This window comes from Lepisosteus platostomus, chromosome 3, assembly GCF_059453375.1.
Source record: "Lepisosteus platostomus isolate fLepPlt1 chromosome 3, fLepPlt1.hap1, whole genome shotgun sequence".
NCBI lineage: Eukaryota > Metazoa > Chordata > Actinopteri > Semionotiformes > Lepisosteidae > Lepisosteus > Lepisosteus platostomus.
In genome coordinates, this window is record NC_142613.1 from 61,595,816 (window position 1) to 61,615,994 (window position 20,179).

The window sequence follows — 20,179 nt, forward strand, 5'->3', positions numbered from 1 at the left end:
AATGGCAGAACACTTCATCCAGCAATGCATGTAAAAATATACAGTATGCTTTCATGTGATAAGAATGCTCTGTTAATGTACATTCATTTATGACATACTATTAGAGTGTTTGTAACATAATATTTGCCAGTTGTGGTTTTTGCTCTGTTAAAAAAATCTTTAAAATATTTTATTCCTCTTAGCTTAAAGTATCTCAGTACCCTAGAGCATTGTTAAATGATGCAAACTTAATTTGTATAATAAAAATGTCAAATTAAGTTCAGCACAAACACGGTAATGCAATTATGAAAAGCCAGAAATGAACTAATCTTGACATACAGTAAGAAGGATTTGAACATCTTCGTAGATATAAGGAGGTCTCTGTTGCCTTAGTATTCTCTAAATGATCTTTTCTCATCCCAAAAGAGACAATTGTTAAGTGTAGTATCTTTTAAACTACAAAATGTGATAAAAATATGATTTACTTTGTTTTTCCAAAGTGTTTTTTTTTTCAGAGTAAGATTTGTATTTTTCCTAGTTTTACTAAATCAATGGGTTAAATAAATGAACTTTGCATACAGTATGAAAACACTGTTACAGTGCACTACTGTATGTTAATAATAATTGCTTACACTTATATAGCACTTTTCTGGACACTCCACTCAAAGCGCTTTACAGGTAATGGGGACTCCCCTCCACCACCACCAATGTGCAGCATCCACCTGGATGATGCGACGGCAGCCATAGTGCGCCAGAACGCTCACCACACATCAGCTATCAGTGGGGAGGAAAGCAGAGTAATGTAGCCAATTCACAGAGGGGGATTCTTAGGAGGCCATGATTGGTAAGGGCCAATTGGAAATTTGGCCAGGACACCGGGGTTACACCCCTACTCTTTTTGAGAAGCACCCTGGGATTTTTAATGACCACAGCGAGTCAGGACCTCGGTTTTACGTCTCATCCGAAGGACGGCGCCTGTTTACAGTAAAGTGTCCCCATCACTATACTGGGGCATTAGGACCCACATGGACCGCAGGGTGAGCGCCCCCTGCTGGCCCCACTAACACCTCTTCCAGCAGCAACCTTAGTTTTTCCCAGGAGGTCTCCCATCCAGGTACTGACCAGGTACTGACCAGGCTCAGACCTGCTTAGCTTCAGTGGGTTGCCAATTGTGAGTTGCAGGGTGATACGGCTGCTGGCTATTGCTGGCCGTTGCTGGCCGTTGCTGGTGATATGTAATGCAGTACAAATATCGGGAAGCACAAGGCATTCAATTCAATATATTCCATTGGCTCTCCCACACAAAAAGAGGAGGCAGGGAACATAAGAGGCTGCAGAGTGATATGAATGCTAACCAACATGTGGTGGAGTGTTGCTTTGACTGATGATGTGGAAAAAACAAATGGTGCTCTAAGTTTCTGTTAAGGCTAATTTCTAGGTGCTTTATTCTTATACTTAAAAAATCCAACAGAGAATTTTCAATGTGAAATCACTTTCTTTTCTTTACAAGCTAAACTTTCGTCATGATTTTCCCTTTCCTTTTCATTCTTTATAAACATTTTATATTTTTCACCATAGCCCCACAGATCTAAATGTATCCAATTGCATTTGACTTAATTGAACATTGATTTTCCTCTCTTTTCCATTTTTCTTCTCTTTCTCTCTGATTACGCAAATCTCCACTTAGTTTATGGTGCTGCTTCACAGTCACTTAAAAGTATGTAATGTTTTCAAGCCATTAAAATTAAAATTGACATCATCCTATAGGGATGCAAGGATTCACAGCACAGTCCAGTGAAGGTTTGAGATTAGTTTAATTGTAAAGAAAATGGCCATTTCCATAGAACACTGAAGGAGACACACACAAGGTGTATTTCCACAGCGCCCTGAACTGCAACAGTGTTACAGAGGGTTTTATAGTCCAAGTCCCGCCATGTTCACTGTTTGCTATTACCATGAATGGGAGTTCTTGAATGAACATTCCCCTTATGGCCTAGTGGCTATTCTTGATGATGTTATCCCACCTTGCAGCTATTTCTGAGATGTCGCATACAACAGCAGGTGTTTACAATTCTCTCAAGCCAGGTCAGGAGTAATGACCCCAGGCCAGAGTCAGATTTCTACAATCCTTTGTCCAAAAAAAAAAGAATAAAATGAACATTTTCTTCTTAAAAGTGTACCATGATGCTTTATCTTTCTGAAAAAAAGCATTGTATGACCATGAGCATAACCAGCCTTCAAAACTTAATAGCTGGTGCCTACAAACTCTGGCATTCACATCCCCCACCTGCCATTCACAGCGATACTTCCCGTTTGAGACTGTGTCCGTTCAGGAGAGTAGTGGTGGTGGGGGTGTTTTTCTTAATTGAAGTCATTCTGATGGCAGAAGTGCTCTGTAAGTAGCTCGTGGCTCGCTCCCGATACCTCTTCCTCCTGCAGCACAGATGGCTGTTGAAGTGTCTCCGGAAGCTCTCACTGAGCAGGTAGAGAGCGAAAGGGTTGACACAGGAGTTGCAGAAGCTCAGCACTCGAGCCAACAGTGTGATAATCAGGTGGGCCACGGAGGAATCGATCTCTCTGTAGTTGAAGGAGCGGTACATGTAGAGAACGTGATTGGGGAACCAGCACAGGGCAAAAAGACCCACGAACACCAGGACAATTTTGGCAAGACGCTTTCTTGTTTCCATCTTAGAAATAAAAAAGGGGAGAAAAGAGATTTTTTGTTTATTGTTTATCAACCAACAAATGAATTATATAACCTGGGCTTCATCCCCTTTTAAATCAGGATTCCCCAAAGTCCTGTCTATTACTATGTCCCTCAGGACTTTCGGCACATCTGTATTAAATGTTTTCTAAATTATTTTCTGTTGTTGTTTCTCCTCAAATATTTTCCTTTCAAATTATCTTCTACTGGAGGAAAACCATCTGAAAATGTGTGATAAACAATCAGGAAGAGCACAGGCAGTCAATTTATATTGCACAAGAAACAAGTCAATTGCTGAAGAATTGAAAGATTTAGCTTGTACAACATTGTATACTATATTCCCCTACTTAACCTTTAGCTTGCTATTGCTTTACTAATATAATCTTTTGTGATGCTCTTGTTATCTTGCGTTTCTATATGGCAGATAGCAAAAACCAGAAATGACAACATCAAGCACAGAGTACAGAAATTAGTAGATGATTTTAGCTTGTTTACACAACAGTTTGAATATACTAAGAAGCATTTAAACCACAGCAAATCAAAGTTCTATTTAACATCTTTCAATTTAGCTGGAGTTTTTCTAGATGTGCTTATCTTATTTTCTTCCTATCTGAAAATAATTACTGTATTATACAATAGTATGCCTGTAGAGGCAAAAGAGCAAATGCTATGGATTGTCTGTCAGTGCAGTGTGGATAATTGTACAAAAAATGAATAAGTGCATAATAAGTACATATTGCTGTACAGATTTGTTTTTCTCCGTATGGTTAGGTTTATTCTATTTTAGCTTTAACCTGAGAGCATTTGTCTTAATACCACAGAGCTGCCTATAGTTAGTTGTTTTGTTCTAGAAAAATCAAACTGGACTTTTGAGAATTGCACTGTGAAATTTAGGTTTTTTCAGTGTGTTGATGTATTCAGAGCATTTGTTGGGTTTTGACAAATGTTTCTTTAGATTCCATTAAAAGAAGCCTGCCTGCATCACTATAATTCATGCTTGTTTTTTACACTTCATTGACTTTATAATAATCCAAATTTATATATGAGTGCTATTTAATCTACTAATCCCATGGTAAGTGTTAATGTTTTTTTTTGTTGAATTGTGTGTGAGGCATTGACTCGTGTTCCAATATTATCATGGCTAGATGTGCATCTTTTTTGTGAAACTCTTATGTACGTTCTGCCTCAAGAAAAGCTCAGCTTTTATCTCTGGATTAAGATGTAAACTGTATCTCAAATAAATAAATACCAGAGATATTTGTAAGTATATTAACCTCAGTTGTTTTAGTTTTAAGTTTGTCCACACTGCACAGTTTTCCTGTTCATTCAGTATAATGTTTTAATGTTGTACAATGCTGAAAGTATTGCTGGAAGTAATGTGAAGCAGTTGGTCTTCTGAAGGATGAATTCATATTCCTTTTTTCAATAGCACATTTGTGCTGGCCTGAGAGGACCACATGTCTGATTGGCTTCTAATTTAAACAAGCAGAGTTTGGCCGTTTATTAACTCTGATTGGTAAGATTTAAAATAAAATTAAGTTAAAAAAAACATAAGTACATTAAAACCAATGCTTTGAAATTTGTGCTAATGGGGTATGTAAAAGACATCTTTTGCTAACATGCTGCAAAGCCCATAAATATTCAGTCATCATGGCTTGTCAGCATAGTAGCATAATTCATGCAGTGTTCAACTTCAGAATGTTCAAATCTACAGAAAGACACAGGTGATCATGGGCTGATGATATGGCTGTAACAGCCAATACATACAGTACTAATCCAGGACACAAATGAAATTTTTCAGTTTAGATTGAATAAATAGGGCACCTCTTAATATTAGCCTTGAACATTTTTGAGCAGTGTATACAGGTATATAAACATGAAAATAGATTTTTCTCTTCTGTTGGCTGATATTTACAATTTTACTTTCATTGAAGAATCTGTGGAAGAAAAGAGACCAAAATTTAAATTTTAAATAAATAATAAAATCAATGCAAGGGTCGTGTTTTTAAGTTTTTAAGCAAAACTATACTTAACCATTGCATTACTACATTGCTTTTTACAAAAACTATTCTATAACTACAGTATGTAAGACTGAACATAATTAAAATATTGTGTTTCTTTATCTAATTAAAAATAAATGTTTTTTTTTGTTGTTGTTACAACAATTTTGTACTATTGTTATATGTTAAGGACGTTTATCATCCTTCCTCTCAAAAGAATAATTATTTACATTCATATATAGAACCAGTGACCTTTACCCAGAAATCAAAACTGAATTCTGTTTCCCCCAGGCATAGACTAATCAATTTGTTTCACAAACATCCTCTCTACTTCACTATTACAACCTTTACACTTTACACACATTAGAAAACATTGTAAGTCTCCTTTTCAGTTCACATTGACCTGAATTTAATAATTCAAGCCCAGCATGGAGACAAACATATCATATATACTCTACTCAGTATTTCAGACTGTTTTCAAATATGCCATTGCAATTACCTGCAAGCATAATAAACTCTTAAAAACAAAAACAACTTGAAAACTTTACCAGAAGAATTTGTGCTTTAATTGTTTACCATTTGAATCTTATTGTGTTGCTAACTTATTTTATGTGTCTTTGTATATTTTCCATCAAACGTGTTCTTTGTACAACTTCATAAAGCATTTTTCTCTTAAGATCACTCAATTAAATGTGCATATGCAGTAAAACAAAAAAAAATGCTTTTTATGTGATTATACACTTCTCTCATATACTGTACAGTACTTACTACTATTCTCTTCACAGCCTGTACTTCTCTAGCATGGTGTTTCCATCAGCTATAAGGCTATACTTAACAGCAGACAACTAAAGATCACAGAACAAAGAAAGTGTTCAAGTGCAATGCATGTTAGCTCACAGAGGGAGAAAAACACATTTTCTGTTAGCTAACATATATTTATGTTTCCTATTGCTCAATAGTTTTACACCAGTTTGAATGATATACTTTTTCACAGAAATAATAAGATATTATTGAAAATGACAACATGCAATGTGTAATTTCTGGATTTTATACACATATATATTTTAGAAAATACACCATATTTTAACTGAAATAAAGGTAATTTCCAAAAATACAGGACCTGTGAGACAGAACCAATTTAAAGTGGGTTTTAAATGTTAGGATAGCTTTTCATCATCCAGGGATACATTGTCTGGGAATCTGTACAAAGCTATTTTGAATTGAGGAAAAGATCTGCACGGGGATAAAATATCCATTGAACGCAATTACAACTTTCTCTGTTGTTGTGCCTCTGTAACACAGACATGAAAATGGATTCTGATGTTTTTGCTCCCACCCATACTCCAGGATCCAACCTGATGTAATCTTGACCGAGTTTAACCTACATACATGTAGCTGCTTTACTAGCTTCAAATGGTTGGCCATCATTGAAAATACTGTGCTACTGTCAACCTGAATGTACCGGTAAGATGTACAGTAACATATTTGCCTTTTTAACCCTCTAAAAAGGTTTTCTATAAGTACCAATTCAAGATATCAGTATGCATATTATACAACTTCCTTCAAAAGGATGTCAATGCCATTCAAGGGTTTCAACAGAATTTAAGGCACTGTTTGAAAATGCAAATTGCAAATGTTTCAAATATTTTTAAACACCAAGTGAGTTTTTCATTGTGGTTGATAATGTATTCTCAGTAGCAGCTATTCAAAATGATGAACTAAAAATAACTAAATAGACAAAGAAACTCCATTACCTGTCTTTTAGAGTGCTCACTGAATTCTCCTGGCATGTCATGTGCACTCTTGATCAATGTCCTTGCAATGTGGTAATAGTAGATACTGATAATGGCAAGAGGGATAAGGAAATAAACCATAAAAATCATAATAGAGTGGATTTTGGGGTGCATTTCATCGGAGAGAGGATAGGGGACGCAGGCTGTGAAGGTGATATTCTTGTCTTTAATATGCACCACTTGGGAGAAGATGGCTTCTGGTACAGCCAGCAGCACAGATATGATCCATATGGTGATGGCCTTCAAACAGGTCCAGAGCACTGCACTCGATGTTTGAATGTCCATGGGGTTAACTATTGCTTTATACCTGAAAAAAAGGAAGAAAGGTTCTATGAAATATGTTGTTTATATACCATTGTCCCAAGCTGTGTGTTCAACGGTGAACAAAGAGAATTTGATTTTCAGTGAGATGTCCTATCTCAAAGGTAAAATGCTAAAGCTCAAAGCTACTGTACCAAGGTAAAATTTACTCATGTAATGTAAATAATATTTAAGTCCCACATTAAAAGCCTGATTTTGCCTTTGCTTTTGTGAAAGTAATTGTTAAGTTTACACCTTAAAAAAAATATTACATGTTTAAAACAGAACAAGACAAAGGAGAAAATAAAAGGCATAATAAATAAATGCACAAAAACTTACCTAATATGCAAAAATGGCAGCACAAAAAAAATAAAGAAAAAATATTTTGTTCTTTTTCAAACTACAGGATTGTGGTTTCTAAGTGAAAAAAACTACAGTTATGTTTTTGCTATACTGTATGTTCAGTTAAAAGCATAACTTGTACATCAGTACCTAATAAAGCATTTAGTAACCTTCCATGAACAATGGTGGTTAATTTCAGGACTGTTTATCTCTCAGAAATGTTTATACGCTCAGAGACATATTTTAAGGTTTAACTCTGAAGTTGTAAAGAGATGTATGGCTTTAGTATCTAACTTGCTTGATTCCTGAAAGCAAATCAAATGAAAAGTTTATCTGATTAAGATTGGATAAGTGCACTGGAAATGTTATTGTAAAGGTTATGTACTGGAGCTAAGATGTAGAAACAAAAAATACCAATATGAAGTATATCTAGTATTTTCTAACCGCTTCTTCCAATTCAGGATCACGAGGGAGCCGGAACCTATCCCAGCAAGCAAGGGGAGCAAGGCAGGATACACCTTGAATAAGATGCCAGTTCATCACAGGGCAGAAACAAAGACACACGCACACCTAGGAACAAATTCTCCCTGTAGCCAATTAATCTATTCTACTGGTATGTTTTTGGATAGTGGGAGGAAACTGGAGCACACAGAGGAAACCCACGTGAACATGGGTAGAGCACACTGTTATAGGAGATTGGAGGTTTTAATTTCCAGTAACAATAAAAAATTGTAACAGTAAATTATGAGAGTATTTGAAGATAGGAATCGATCATAAATAATACTTTATAATCTCTCACACAGATTCTAAATATCCAATATACTGTACAATTTGTTGATACTGTATAACCAAAACATGCATAACAAACAACAACATAATAGAATATATACTGATGGAAAAAAGAAACGTAACATTTTCTGGAATGAGAATACTATAGTTATAGCTTATATACTTTCACAAAAAAATGTCAATTTGTTTTAAGCTCTCTGATCAGCAATACAGCTTGTGCAGTGAGGCACTGCAACTTGCTAATCACACGAAAGCTCGTTAGGTGCATTTTTACTCAGCGTGGTTCAGGTGGAACAATGCTTGATCGGGTCACCATTAAAAAGGCCTTAATTCAAAACTTAGGTCACTGCAAGAAAAAGGCCACACTTAGTTTTCTGTGCATTCCATGATGTCTCCAATGTCACCAGAAGCAAGGGAGAGGGCCACTGGTATGCTGCAGGCAGGCATGTCATGTGCTAGCATTGCCAGACACTATGTAGTAAGCTGCTCCATTGTGTCCCAAATGCAGAGAAGGTTTCAGCCGATCGGCAGGACAGATGACCATCCAAGATCTGTTCGTCCTCGAGTGACCACACCAGAGTGGGACCAACACATCAGACTGGTCTATCTGAGAGATCATTTCAGATCTGCCACCAATACTGCTGCTGAAACTGCCAGCATACACAATTCTCACATCAGTGACAAGACAGTGAGTCTGCGTGGTGCTGGCCTTAGAGCGAGGTGACCTGTCAAGAGCCCCTCTGCTCACACCTCCTAGATGTCACACCAGACTGGCTTGGGCCAGACAGAGGCTGTGATGGAGTCATCAGCAGTGGCATCAGGTCCTCTTCACGGATGAGTTACTCTTCAGCCTGTTCCACGCAGACAGGAGGGCCAGAGTGTGGAGGAGGAGGTGTTGCATTTCTTTTTCCATCAGTATATATCTGTGAAACAATCTGCTGTAAACACAAATGGTGATCGTTCACTTAGGGATTGCAAAGATCAGAGTTAATAACTTCAGAGTGAAAATACACATCGGGCTATACTGTGTTACAGTCTAGTTTGTAGGTGTTGTCTCATTTTGTCTCATATAGTTAAATCTACATCTACTAACATAAACTTAACATCTAACATGCATCGGAATAATTGTTCAACTCTCAAGAATTATGTAATTAACAAAATTTTATACTCAAAGATCCGTTGTCCAGTTCACCTTAATTGATTAAGTTTCAACTTCACACTGGTAAAAGCTTGCAGGGTTTCTGTAGCAGCTACAGTGCCTTGCGAAAGTATTCGGCCCCCTTGAACTTTTCAACCTTTTGCCACATTTCAGGCTTCAAACATAAAGATATAAATTTTTTATTTTATGTGAAGAATCACCAACAAGTGGGACACAATTGTGAAGTGGAACGAAATCTATTGGATTTTTGAAACTTTTTTAACTAATAAAAAAATGAAAAGTGGGGCGTGCAAAATTATTCGGCCCCTTTACTTTCAGTGCAGCAAACTCACTCCAGAAGTTCAGCGAGGATCTCTGAATGATCCAATGTTGTCCTAAATGACTGATGGTGATAAATAGAATCCACCTGTGTGTAATCAAGTCTCTGTATAAATGCACCTGCTCTGTGATAGTCTCAAGGTTCTGTTGAAAGCGCAGAGAGCATCATGAAGACCAAGGAACACACCAGGCAGGTCCGTAATACTGTTGTGGAGAAGTTTAAAGCCGGATTTGGATACAAAAAGATTTCCCAAGCTTCAAACATCCCAAGGAGCACTGTGCAAGCGATCATCTTGAAATGGAAGGAGTATCAGACCACTGCAAATCTACCAAGACCTGGCCGTCCCTCTAAACTTTCAGCTCAGACAAGGAGAAGACTGATCAGAGATGCAGCCAAGAGGCCCATGATCACTCTGGATGAACTGCAGAGAACTACAGCTGAGGTGGGAGAGTCTGTCCATAGGACAACAATCAGTCTTACACTGCACAAATCTGGCCTTTATGGAAGAGTGGCAAGAAGAAAGCCATTTCTCAAAGATATCCATAAAAAGTCTCGTCTAAAGTTTGCCACAAGCCACCTGGGAGACACCCCAAACATGTGGAAGAAGGTGCTCTGGTCAGATGAAACCAAAATCGAACTTTTTGGCCACAATGCAAAACGATATGTTTGGCGTAAAAGCAACACAGCTCATCACCCTCAACACACCATCCCCACTGTCAAACATGGTGGTGGCAGCATCATGGTTTGGGCCTGCTTTTCTTAAGCAGGGACAGGGAAGATGGTTAAAATTGAGGGGAAGATGGATGCAGCCAAATACAGGACCATTCTGGATGAAAACCTGTTGGAGTCTGCAAAAGACCTGAAACTGGGACGGAGATTTATCTTCCAACAAGACAATGATCCCAAACATACAGCAAAATCTACAAAGGAATGGTTCACAAATAAACGTATCCAGGTGTTTGAATGGCCAAGTCAAAGTCCAGACCTGAATCCAATCGAGAATCTGTGGAAAGAGCTGAAAACTGCTGTTCACAAACGCTCTCCATCCAACCTCACTGAGCTCGAGCTGTTTTGCAAGGAAGAATGGGCAGGAATTTCAGTCTCTCGATGTGCAAAACTGATAGAGACATACCCCAAGCGACTTGCAGCTGTAATCGCAGCAAAAGGTGGCTCTACAAAGTATTAACGCAAGGGGGCCGAATAATTTTGCACGCCCCACTTTTCATTTTTTTATTAGTTAAAAAAGTTTCTTAAATCCAATAGATTTCGTTCCACTTCACAATTGTGTCCCACTTGTTGGTGATTCTTCACATAAAATAAAAAATTTATATCTTTATGTTTGAAGCCTGAAATGTGGCAAAAGGTTGAAAAGTTCAAGGGGGCCGAATACTTTCGCAAGGCACTGTATGCAGTAAGAGGGAGAGAGATTCTCTTTGTGTTAGACTCAGGCGGCTCAGCCAAATAAGCATCCTGCTGCCTTTGGTCTGTAAAAACAGTCTGTGCACATTTTGTCTTATTGAGGTTTACAAGGTAGACAAAAGGCGAACTCGGTTCATTCCATGCTATAGCTTTGTTCAAAAGATTTCTTGTGTTTCAGGTAGAATATCTTGGGCAGAATTCTGTATTGTGCTGACCCACTCTCTTGGCCTGGCTTCTTGGAATAAAGTTTAAGTCCTGATTTGAACTGCTTTTAGTCATGTGATCGTAAACGTTAGTTGGCCAGTTTAGTGAGAGATTTTCGAGTGAGTTAACCAGAGAAAAGGGACTTGTGTTCCAGTTTATATGGGGCAACACCACTTTTTTGTGACTGGCCAAGTAGTCATCAGGTTTGGTTCTGGTACCCACCCTACAGAGCCCAATTTGGTGTATCTTCCTTTAGTTGATGGATAGTGACTATGACCTATGGGAATGAACCAGCCTGGAGACTAGTTGGAGCGTTATATATCATGAAACATACAGCATGATACAGGTTTATGATGTCTCTTTTAAAAGGGCCTCTTTAGGCACATTCTTGTGCATTTAGGGAGGGGCACCAGGATGCTTTGTCAAGGCACACAAAGTTTATCCGAAATCTTTAACAACACTACATTCTAAGTGAAATAATAGGCTTTGTCCCTACACTGTACAAATCCCCTGTAGATAGCACCTCAGGTCCACAAATGAACCGAGGACCCCAGCACTGTGAGGCAGCACTGTGCCACCATGTACTGTATGAAGTATTTGTGTCTAAATGAAAAAAACAATCATAACAAGTAAATAAAAGTAAAGATTAACATCATAGAAAGGCTCCTGAATTTTGAAATACTAAGCACAGACAAATGAACAAGCACAGAACCACAGTAGCTAGGTGAGGGGAAAAAAAGCACACACCATGCCAGATCCTCTTTGCAAGATTGAAAACAAAAAGACAGTAAAGTGCAATCTTCATCCAAACTTCAAAACAGAAGAACAATTTCATTTAATCAGAATATCTGCAAGCCATCATTGTGACAAAAGATATTATGCCCAAAAACATGCTACCAAAAAGAAAAACAAATGTCTTACTCCAGTGTTTAACATTAAAGCTGTAGGAGCAGTCAGTAAACTAGGCACCTTGTAGCTTTTCTTCAGCTACAAGATGAATCTCTCTACCTTATCTACTGTGTCGAACAAATTGTACTAGCCCAGCTGAGGAAGATCTTTTGCTTAGCTAGGTAAAGCAGGAAAGTCTGTACTGCAATCAAGTGTAGGGATTCTAGCTTCAGAGAGAAGCTAGTTCTTTCCCTTCAGTTCTATAATAGTTGAATAATATAGGAAGATATTCTGGCAGTATAGCAAAGGTGTTTGAAGATAAAGGTACATGGTCTCTCTCTTCTTGCCCCAGAACTGTCATAAATTATATGTGCTCTCAAAACTTCAATGAGCCTGGTGATGACCAGCAAAGGTAACCATTTCAGTAGAAGCTTTAATAGGGCCATTTCCCTCAGTATCTTCTGACTGGCCAAAAATGCATATGTTAGATTAGTCAGTGGCTTCTGTCATCCAATTCAGCCAGATGGGACTTTACTAGGAATAGTCCCTTTCCTTGACACTCTAATGCTGTCTCAGTTCTGCCTCTGCTGTGACCTGGAGGAAATCTATCTGCTTACTTTCCTCTTACATGGATTAGAGAACAGCTGCAATCCTCTCCTCCTTCAACTCCTTCAATTCCTCCTTCAACTGCTGAAAGCATGGTTTCTCTGGATGGTTTTCAGCATGGTGTAAACATCAGCAAGAGACTGATTTTAAAAGAGTCCCTGTAGCAACCCAAAGTACACTTCTTCAGCAAGAGGAACTGTGCTTCTCCCTGTGGCTCCTTGCAGAAAAGAGGAACATCTACAGCTGTGGCCTACAAGGTAAGTGTCACGATATTAGTTCCCCCTCCTTAAGGGTGCTCCAGCCCTTTCACTAAAGACTTTATTCTATGCACCTGCTCCCTATTCACAGCCCACCTTAAAAGCCAGGCGCTGACGCTCTTCCGGGCTCTGCATCTGGTTTCCGCACCGTGCGAGTCCGGGACCTGGAAGCGCCTGGTCCCGTTAAGGTTTTAACCTCTGTTCCCGTTCCCGTTCCCGTTCCCCGTCCGCCGGTTCCGACCCGGCCTTCGTGGTTTTTAATTCTTTGTTCTGATGGATCTCCTGGTTTTGGACTTTCTCTTGTGTTTTGGATATTCCCAAAGGACTACTCTCTCGGATTGTTCGCCTCGGCCACACCTCCCCCATGCACCAGCGCACCTTGGCACGCCCCCCTGTCTTCAGCCCCGTATTCCTGCATGACGTTTCCCCAGTGTTTCCCCACTCCGTCGGACTGTGTCGTCCGCATAGGGTCCAGAAAGAACTGTTTGTTTGAGTAAGGGTTCGTGGATCTCTTACCTGTGTCTTTAGTAGCAACCAGCTCCATTACTAATTACCATGTCACACTTCTTCAGGCTTGTCTAAACTAGGTTAAGCTGCAAAAATCACCCTAAACTGAACTGTAGAATGAGTTCCTGGTGTGAGACCATGCTATTTATACCACCATCTCAGCTATTAGCCACTAGAATCCCGAGGATTATAGAGTTATGAGAAAGATCGATTGTTGTTTTTTTAAAAATTGGAACCTACATAAAGTTAGCAAAAGCAGAACACACATTAATCCAGAGTACAATGATGTGTTTTGATAATCCAATCTTTACTTTAATTAGAAGACAGAAAATCCTCAAAGCTTCTAACTTTTAACATCTTGATCTACAGTAGATTAAACTAAAACTTTTATCTGCAATCATCAAAATTGCTATTTAAGTAGTGTTCTTAAGTAGAGATTTCTATTTCTACCCAATTGAAACTTTATTAATTATTTTATTGAAAATGCTGTTGTGTGGGAGATTTAGGATTTATTTTATATTCTAACTTTTGAAAAAATTTCTAGGCTGGTATGATTCAGAAGGTCATCAACCTTTACTTGTTCCTTTGAATCAAACCATACCTTGTCACGTCTCTTAGAATTCAAATAGTTTAGAACTGACAAGCCATATTAAAAATCAGTTTTGTTAAATGTGTTAAGATTTGTTTTATTTACTTAACATAAAAGGTGAATTAATCAGGCAGCTCACTTGTGATTTGGATTTTGTTAAGATAAGCACCTTTAAAAATAGCAATAGCAAATAGTCAGGAAATAGCTATATATTCTACACATTTGTTGATAATGAGAATTGTCTGTAGAAAAATGTTAATTTATGTAACTGTAATTAGTGTGGAGCTCAGAGATTTGTCTCATATCATTTTGTATAATGTGGTACAGTTTTGTACCACATGCTACTTAGGCTAAACTTTAACTATACATTCACAACTCCTGAAAAGGTTTTTGTGTGTTTTTCTTGAGTGTTCTAGTCGTATATCTCCTAATTTTGCCAGTTTTGAGAGTTCAGTGAACTACTAATTTCCATATTATATCTAGTCATGCACAATATTTGATGAGAAGGAAAAGCAAATTGCAAGCTTATAAAGTATGCAATCTCTTACCCAGCTACAGACAAGAGACCACATAAACACAAGTACTGTAGCAATTTAAACATGAAAGTAAGGTACATGATGCATTTAAATGAGTTATTTTAAATACTGATAAAAATACAAATGAAAAGTCAATACTAATGAAAGATTATCCATTATGTTATATCTCATCGACTCATCGAATGAAGTATCATCGAAGAAATTCATAACTGAAATAAGCAATGCCCATGAAACAAACTAACGAATTACAGTAAAACACTAAAAGGACTTTAAGGCACAGATTGCAAACAGAAAGCAGTTGGGGTGTCCGTTCCAAATTTAAGCTTCTATGTTAGTTTTATTTAAATTATTTTCAATCTGTGTATGGTTTATTGTTTTTCCAAACATCAGAAATATGCAGCTTCAACACAAATGTGGGTGTCTTTGCAATGCACATTTGACTTCATTTATAAGGGATTTAATCATAATCTTCTGAATGTTTCTAGGAAGGACATCATTTTCATAAACTAGACAAGACAGTCTAGGCACATGAAAATATTTGCATTTATATTACAATTTTTACTGCAAGGGCCCCCAAAGCACTTTATTAACAGGACAGAATCCACCTTTACCTCTTCTGAAGCCCAGTAACCACCTTTGTGATGCATAGCAGCCATTATGTATCAGGGTTAACATCCTCACTTTCATGAATAGTGCCACATGATCCACAATGACCAGGAAGTTAGGACTTTACTTTATCATCTCATTTGAAGAAAAGGTGACCCTTACCAGGAACAAGTGGCTTCATGATAATTGGTGAATGAGAGAAACACCATTACTGCATTCTAAACATAGCCTATTTACATTTCAATGTACTGGAGTTTATCTGGGTGCTAACCTTTTGCAATATTATAGAGAACTAAGAATCAGGTCTTCGGAGCTCTTATCTACTCACTATCATTAGCTCTGTTATTTTGGATCCATTCTATTATATAGTTTGACAGACATTTCAGGATGCTACAGTAAAAGGCTTGCTTGCCTGGTTAGCTGAGTGATCTAAGCATCTTGTCCAACTGCTAGTGGCACACTTTCAGGGAACCTGCTTCAACACCATGGTTGAGCATTTTATAAGACATCCATTACACTTTGTGTAAAACAGGAGACACTTCTACTTTTCATTTGCAGTTCAGTGAATAAAAATAAAGTTTTCATTATCTCAGCTTCAATGCTGATAAAGCATTTGATCATTTTTAAAATTTATTTTATTAGCATTTTATATTAATCTGTACTGCATCTATGTACTGTACCTATCCTTGATTATGCATAAATAACAGGACTAAAAGGATTGAGAAGAAAAAGATATATTCATATAATTTTAAACAATTATGAAATTAAAGCAGGGAAATTGTGAAAAGGAATGTGATTTTAAAGTAATTGATTAAACATTTGCTCTGCATAAAACACATGTTGCTCTTTGGTCTATAGTTCTTGAGTTTTTGCTTCCATTTAATTTCAATAGCATTGCCATAAAAAAGACTTGCAGGCATGTCGACCTTTACCCTACAGTAACACTACCAACTAATAAATCCTGCTTCTTTTTTCTCTGAAAGTCCATAAGACTGTAGCAAAGGACTGCACTGCATGCAGCAAAACAGATAAACAGTGACAGTAGTTTTGCAGTTGCTTCATATACTGTACACACGGTATACAGTATATTCTATACAAGCACCCCTGCATTAATTCTTTTATTTGGATTGATTTAATGGCATTCAGTGTATGAAGGGAACATGATAATGATGTATTTTAGTCTAATAAGATTGTTTAGGACAGGCAAGAGAGTCATGATGTATATTATTCATTTCAGCACTTGTTCAGAGCACTATTACAGACACGATCTATCCCATGATAGGGAGGAATGGGAAATCGATGCGTAATTCACTTTAATTATAAAGGGCAACAATCCTTACAATCTTTCCTCAGACAGAGGTTTCAAAAATCATTAAAGAATAAGATTTTCATGCATAGTAATTAATTTAACATTAAAATATACAGTACATTCAGTTATTCCCAGTATTCTCTCATTTATAGTGTCTACCATACTAGTTTTTTAGTGAGTGCAATAAACCTTCATATTAATGAATCACAATGATGGAAGCTAATCCATCAGAATAAATGCAAAGAAACTAAGCTTACTCGCTGCAGGTTAAAGGATAATAGCTATTCTATATTAAGTGGTAAATTCTCAGGAAAAATACGGGTTAATGTGTTTTTTTTCCTGTTTAGAAATATTTTTAAACAAGCAAAATTCAAATTCTTTCTATTTGCTTGACTAATCACCACAGGGATGAATGCCCCAAGCCCTAAAATGTGCAGAGTTACTCCTGAAATTCATTCCAAAACATTAAACAGTACTTAATTCACTCTTATACTAGGTTGATTTTCTAGGTGTTAATACCAAATAAAAATATAGCATATTAATAGATCAAAGAAGGGCTGTAACCTCTGTCCCACTGAGTTGCTCACTCCTACTGTACACAGCTTGTCTTCAGCAAAACCCCTATCCACATTTCCATCACATCATATTAAATCACACTATTAAATTAATTATATTTAATTTTTTCCTGAAATTAAAATGCTTTACAAAGGCTTAGAATTTCCAGTGTCATGCTCTATTCAATATTTTCCCTTCATTATACAGAAACTTGATTCTGTTGTGATCTTTTTCAGAATTCTCAGGCATTAAGGTAACTATTATAACATAAGATAACTATTATAAAAAAGTACCCTTTATGGATGTATAGACAGGAACAAATAATATTAACGATGAGGAACATCTGGCAATTAGATTCGATTGGTTAATGTGACTACAACCCTGACCAAGACAAAAGGACTGAAAATGGATAGTAAATGTGATGGATTAGCTACTAGGTTTGGGGAATTCTGGTCAATGTGAATTAAAGATTTTTAAATAATGAGCCAGTTAAAGCTGGTGTATGAGTATAAAACACTAGTGGAGTTCTTGAGTAAATTGTTGGTTCTTATAACACATATTGGAACTATATTCCAATATTGGAAATTTTAGTTGTCTAAAAAGTGAAACTATACTCTTTTAGAATGTAATATTTTGTTAGAAGTTAAAACTAATGAATATACCACACACTTCTTGATAGAAATCATATGTGAAATATGTTCTAACATATAAAAGTGCTTCATATTGTAAGTGGTTTATACATATACTGTACATGTTTAATTCGTTTTCTGTAGTTGTAGTTCTAGGTAAGTCATTAAAAGACTATTATCTTTAAAAAAAGCCTGCAGTGAATATTTTCTGAGAGTGTCATCAGTTCTCTTGAAGCTACTGTGTTAGATAGGATGTTTTCATACTGCATAATTGCTTCAACGAATGTAATTCATACAAGAACCAGGATAAATGGTCCAGTTTGTAACCTTTCTTAGGACAATAAAAAATATTTTGTCATAACGTTGTCATAATTGAGACTGTCTTTACTCTTGCGGGGAACTACCTTTCAAAAAGACTTATGATAATTGTTTATGAAACAAACAAATATCCCAAGGATTAAATGTTGTGATATGAATAAAAATTAAACTCGAATGTCAATATTAAAACAATTTGAATAAATTGCAAATAAAAATATAGTATTCTGACATTCATGCCCTTACAATTTAATGGCTATCAATCACCACAATATTTATATATTTTTTATTTTCCTCATGGCAGTAGAAGTCAGATTCAACTTTTGACAAGTTGATTCTGAATGTAGTCTACTATTGAAAAATACGATAGAACGTTGAAATTGAACGTAATTTCCAGTAAATCCTCCTGCTGTCTCAACATGTGTTAGCTTACTGCGTTTTCAGAAAAGCTGATAGTATTGATAGTACAGACGAATCTCTAGAGCCCATAAGTTTTCGAATGTGTGTCATTTTACACGAGACCGTGATTTTGAATAGTATATAAATGTACAGCATTACGTTTCAGTTAAATCGATCTTACAATTATCTTTTGTTGGTTAAGATGTTTATAACGAGAAAACAAAACAAAATAGATACATATCATATTAGAATCTAAATCTTTCAGCTGAAATGTGATTGCATCTTCAACAAGTCCATCCAACTGGACATGCAGCTTATAACATGAATATCATGCATTTTAGAACAGATGTTTAATAATTAAGGCTCAAGAAAACGTCTGCATACAATAGACCAACAGATAGCAATAAGGCAATTCTGACATCTTTTCGTTCATATGTTTATTGGATTCTGAGCTTATTAGAATCAAATACAATGAAAATATTTGTTTCGCATCATTAGAAAAGACATATAAATTCAATAAATAAGAGGTGCCTAACTTACCTATCAGCGCTTAGAGCGGTAAGAGTAAAAACGGAGACTCCCACTGAAGTGAGTTGAATCACGGGGATCAACTTGCACGCCATGGTCCCGAAGATCCACTCATCGAAAAAGTATCTGAACGCGTCTATTGGTACACAAGTTACCAAAAGCAGAAGGTCCCCAGCAGCCAAACTGGAAATAAAAATATTGGGCACGCTTCTCATCGCGCTGTTGGTGATGAAGATCTTTACCAAGGTTATGTTACCCAGTAATCCCACGGTAATGATGAGAATGTAGACAGAGGGTATAACGCACCGTATAATAAAATCAACAGTTTCCCGGCCATCCGGCACCGTTTCTTCTGTGAAGTTTAAAGGGAAGGAGGAATTGCCAGAAAACGACAAGTTATTTAAGAGCTCCTCCATGGTCATGTTAAAGTAACTGCGACCTATTTTAAAAGAAATACTAGAACGAATAGTGAGAATAAACAGTATCTCCTAGCCTTTATATCCAAGTGTGTATACTTGCACAACTTGCAGTTCAGTTCTTACAGCGAATCGTTGTTTATGGTGAATAAGTTAAATGCTGCTGTCAATGCGAAGGAGCTGTTCTTGTAAGAAAGTGCTGAATATTAAGGTGTTACTGGTAATGGTCTCCGATAGTCGATAAACCGCTTTCCAATTGAAACACCCACAGATGTTTCGCAGCATACAGTTGTTGTGTACTGCAAATCGTTACATCTTTCACTTGGTCATTATCATCACTTTCTTTCCTTCGGATGTCTTTTCGTACTTTTTACTACGTAACTACTGCGTTACGGTGGTGGTAAAAATAGTCGTCACAAACAGGGCATCCCTTCAGGGTCTCTCTTGCTTATCTTCCAAAAAGATCCCCCTTCGCAAAAACAAGGCTTTGGTGTATTTATCTAAAAGCTGTCATCCGATGGGATCCCTTTTCATTGATTGAAGTTAAGGTTTTCTTTTGAGGAACTAGAAGAAGCGTTGAGTGTTGACTGTCTTCACAGTGGTTAGGCTATTGAATTGTTAAATGTCCATAAAACTTTCCAAAAAGCATTCGTAGCAAGAATAGGATGAACTATATGTTTCACTTCTAATGCCTTATTGTGTATGCTGCTTGCACAAGTTTTGCTTCTATGCTTCAAAGATCTGTGTTGCTCCGTGCTCTGACTCTCCTCGATATGAAGCCTTCTGCGTAAAGAGCTCATTTATGCTGCTCCAAGAGTCGCCGGAGAAAGTGTTAAACCCATCAATACTGCATGTCAAGGAAAATAGGGAAAAGGAATCCAGTATCCACGTCATTTAAAGACAGATATGAACAGCCGTCACGACCTTTTTCCTACACAAAAAAAAAATGAGCAGATAAAGTAGCAACACAAAATTTGGTTGTTAACAATTCTCTTTTACATTTACTAATCGCTATTGGATATTTCTAATGA

At 37.0% G+C, this 20,179-nt stretch overlaps 1 protein-coding gene across 1 annotated transcript; it reads right to left on the minus strand.

The window, feature by feature from the left end:
- Nucleotides 1–859: 859 nt before the first annotated feature.
- Nucleotides 860–19,963, minus strand: nmbr (neuromedin B receptor). Its single transcript, XM_088626291.1, has 3 exons — nucleotides 18,745–19,963; nucleotides 6,438–6,783; nucleotides 860–2,666 (listed from the first exon to the last, which is right to left on the minus strand). Exons 1-3 carry the CDS (start codon nucleotides 19,152–19,154, stop codon nucleotides 2,274–2,276), a joined length of 1,149 nt encoding a protein of 382 aa, XP_088482417.1. The 5' UTR covers nucleotides 19,155–19,963; the 3' UTR covers nucleotides 860–2,273.
- Nucleotides 19,964–20,179: the final 216 nt, after the last annotated feature.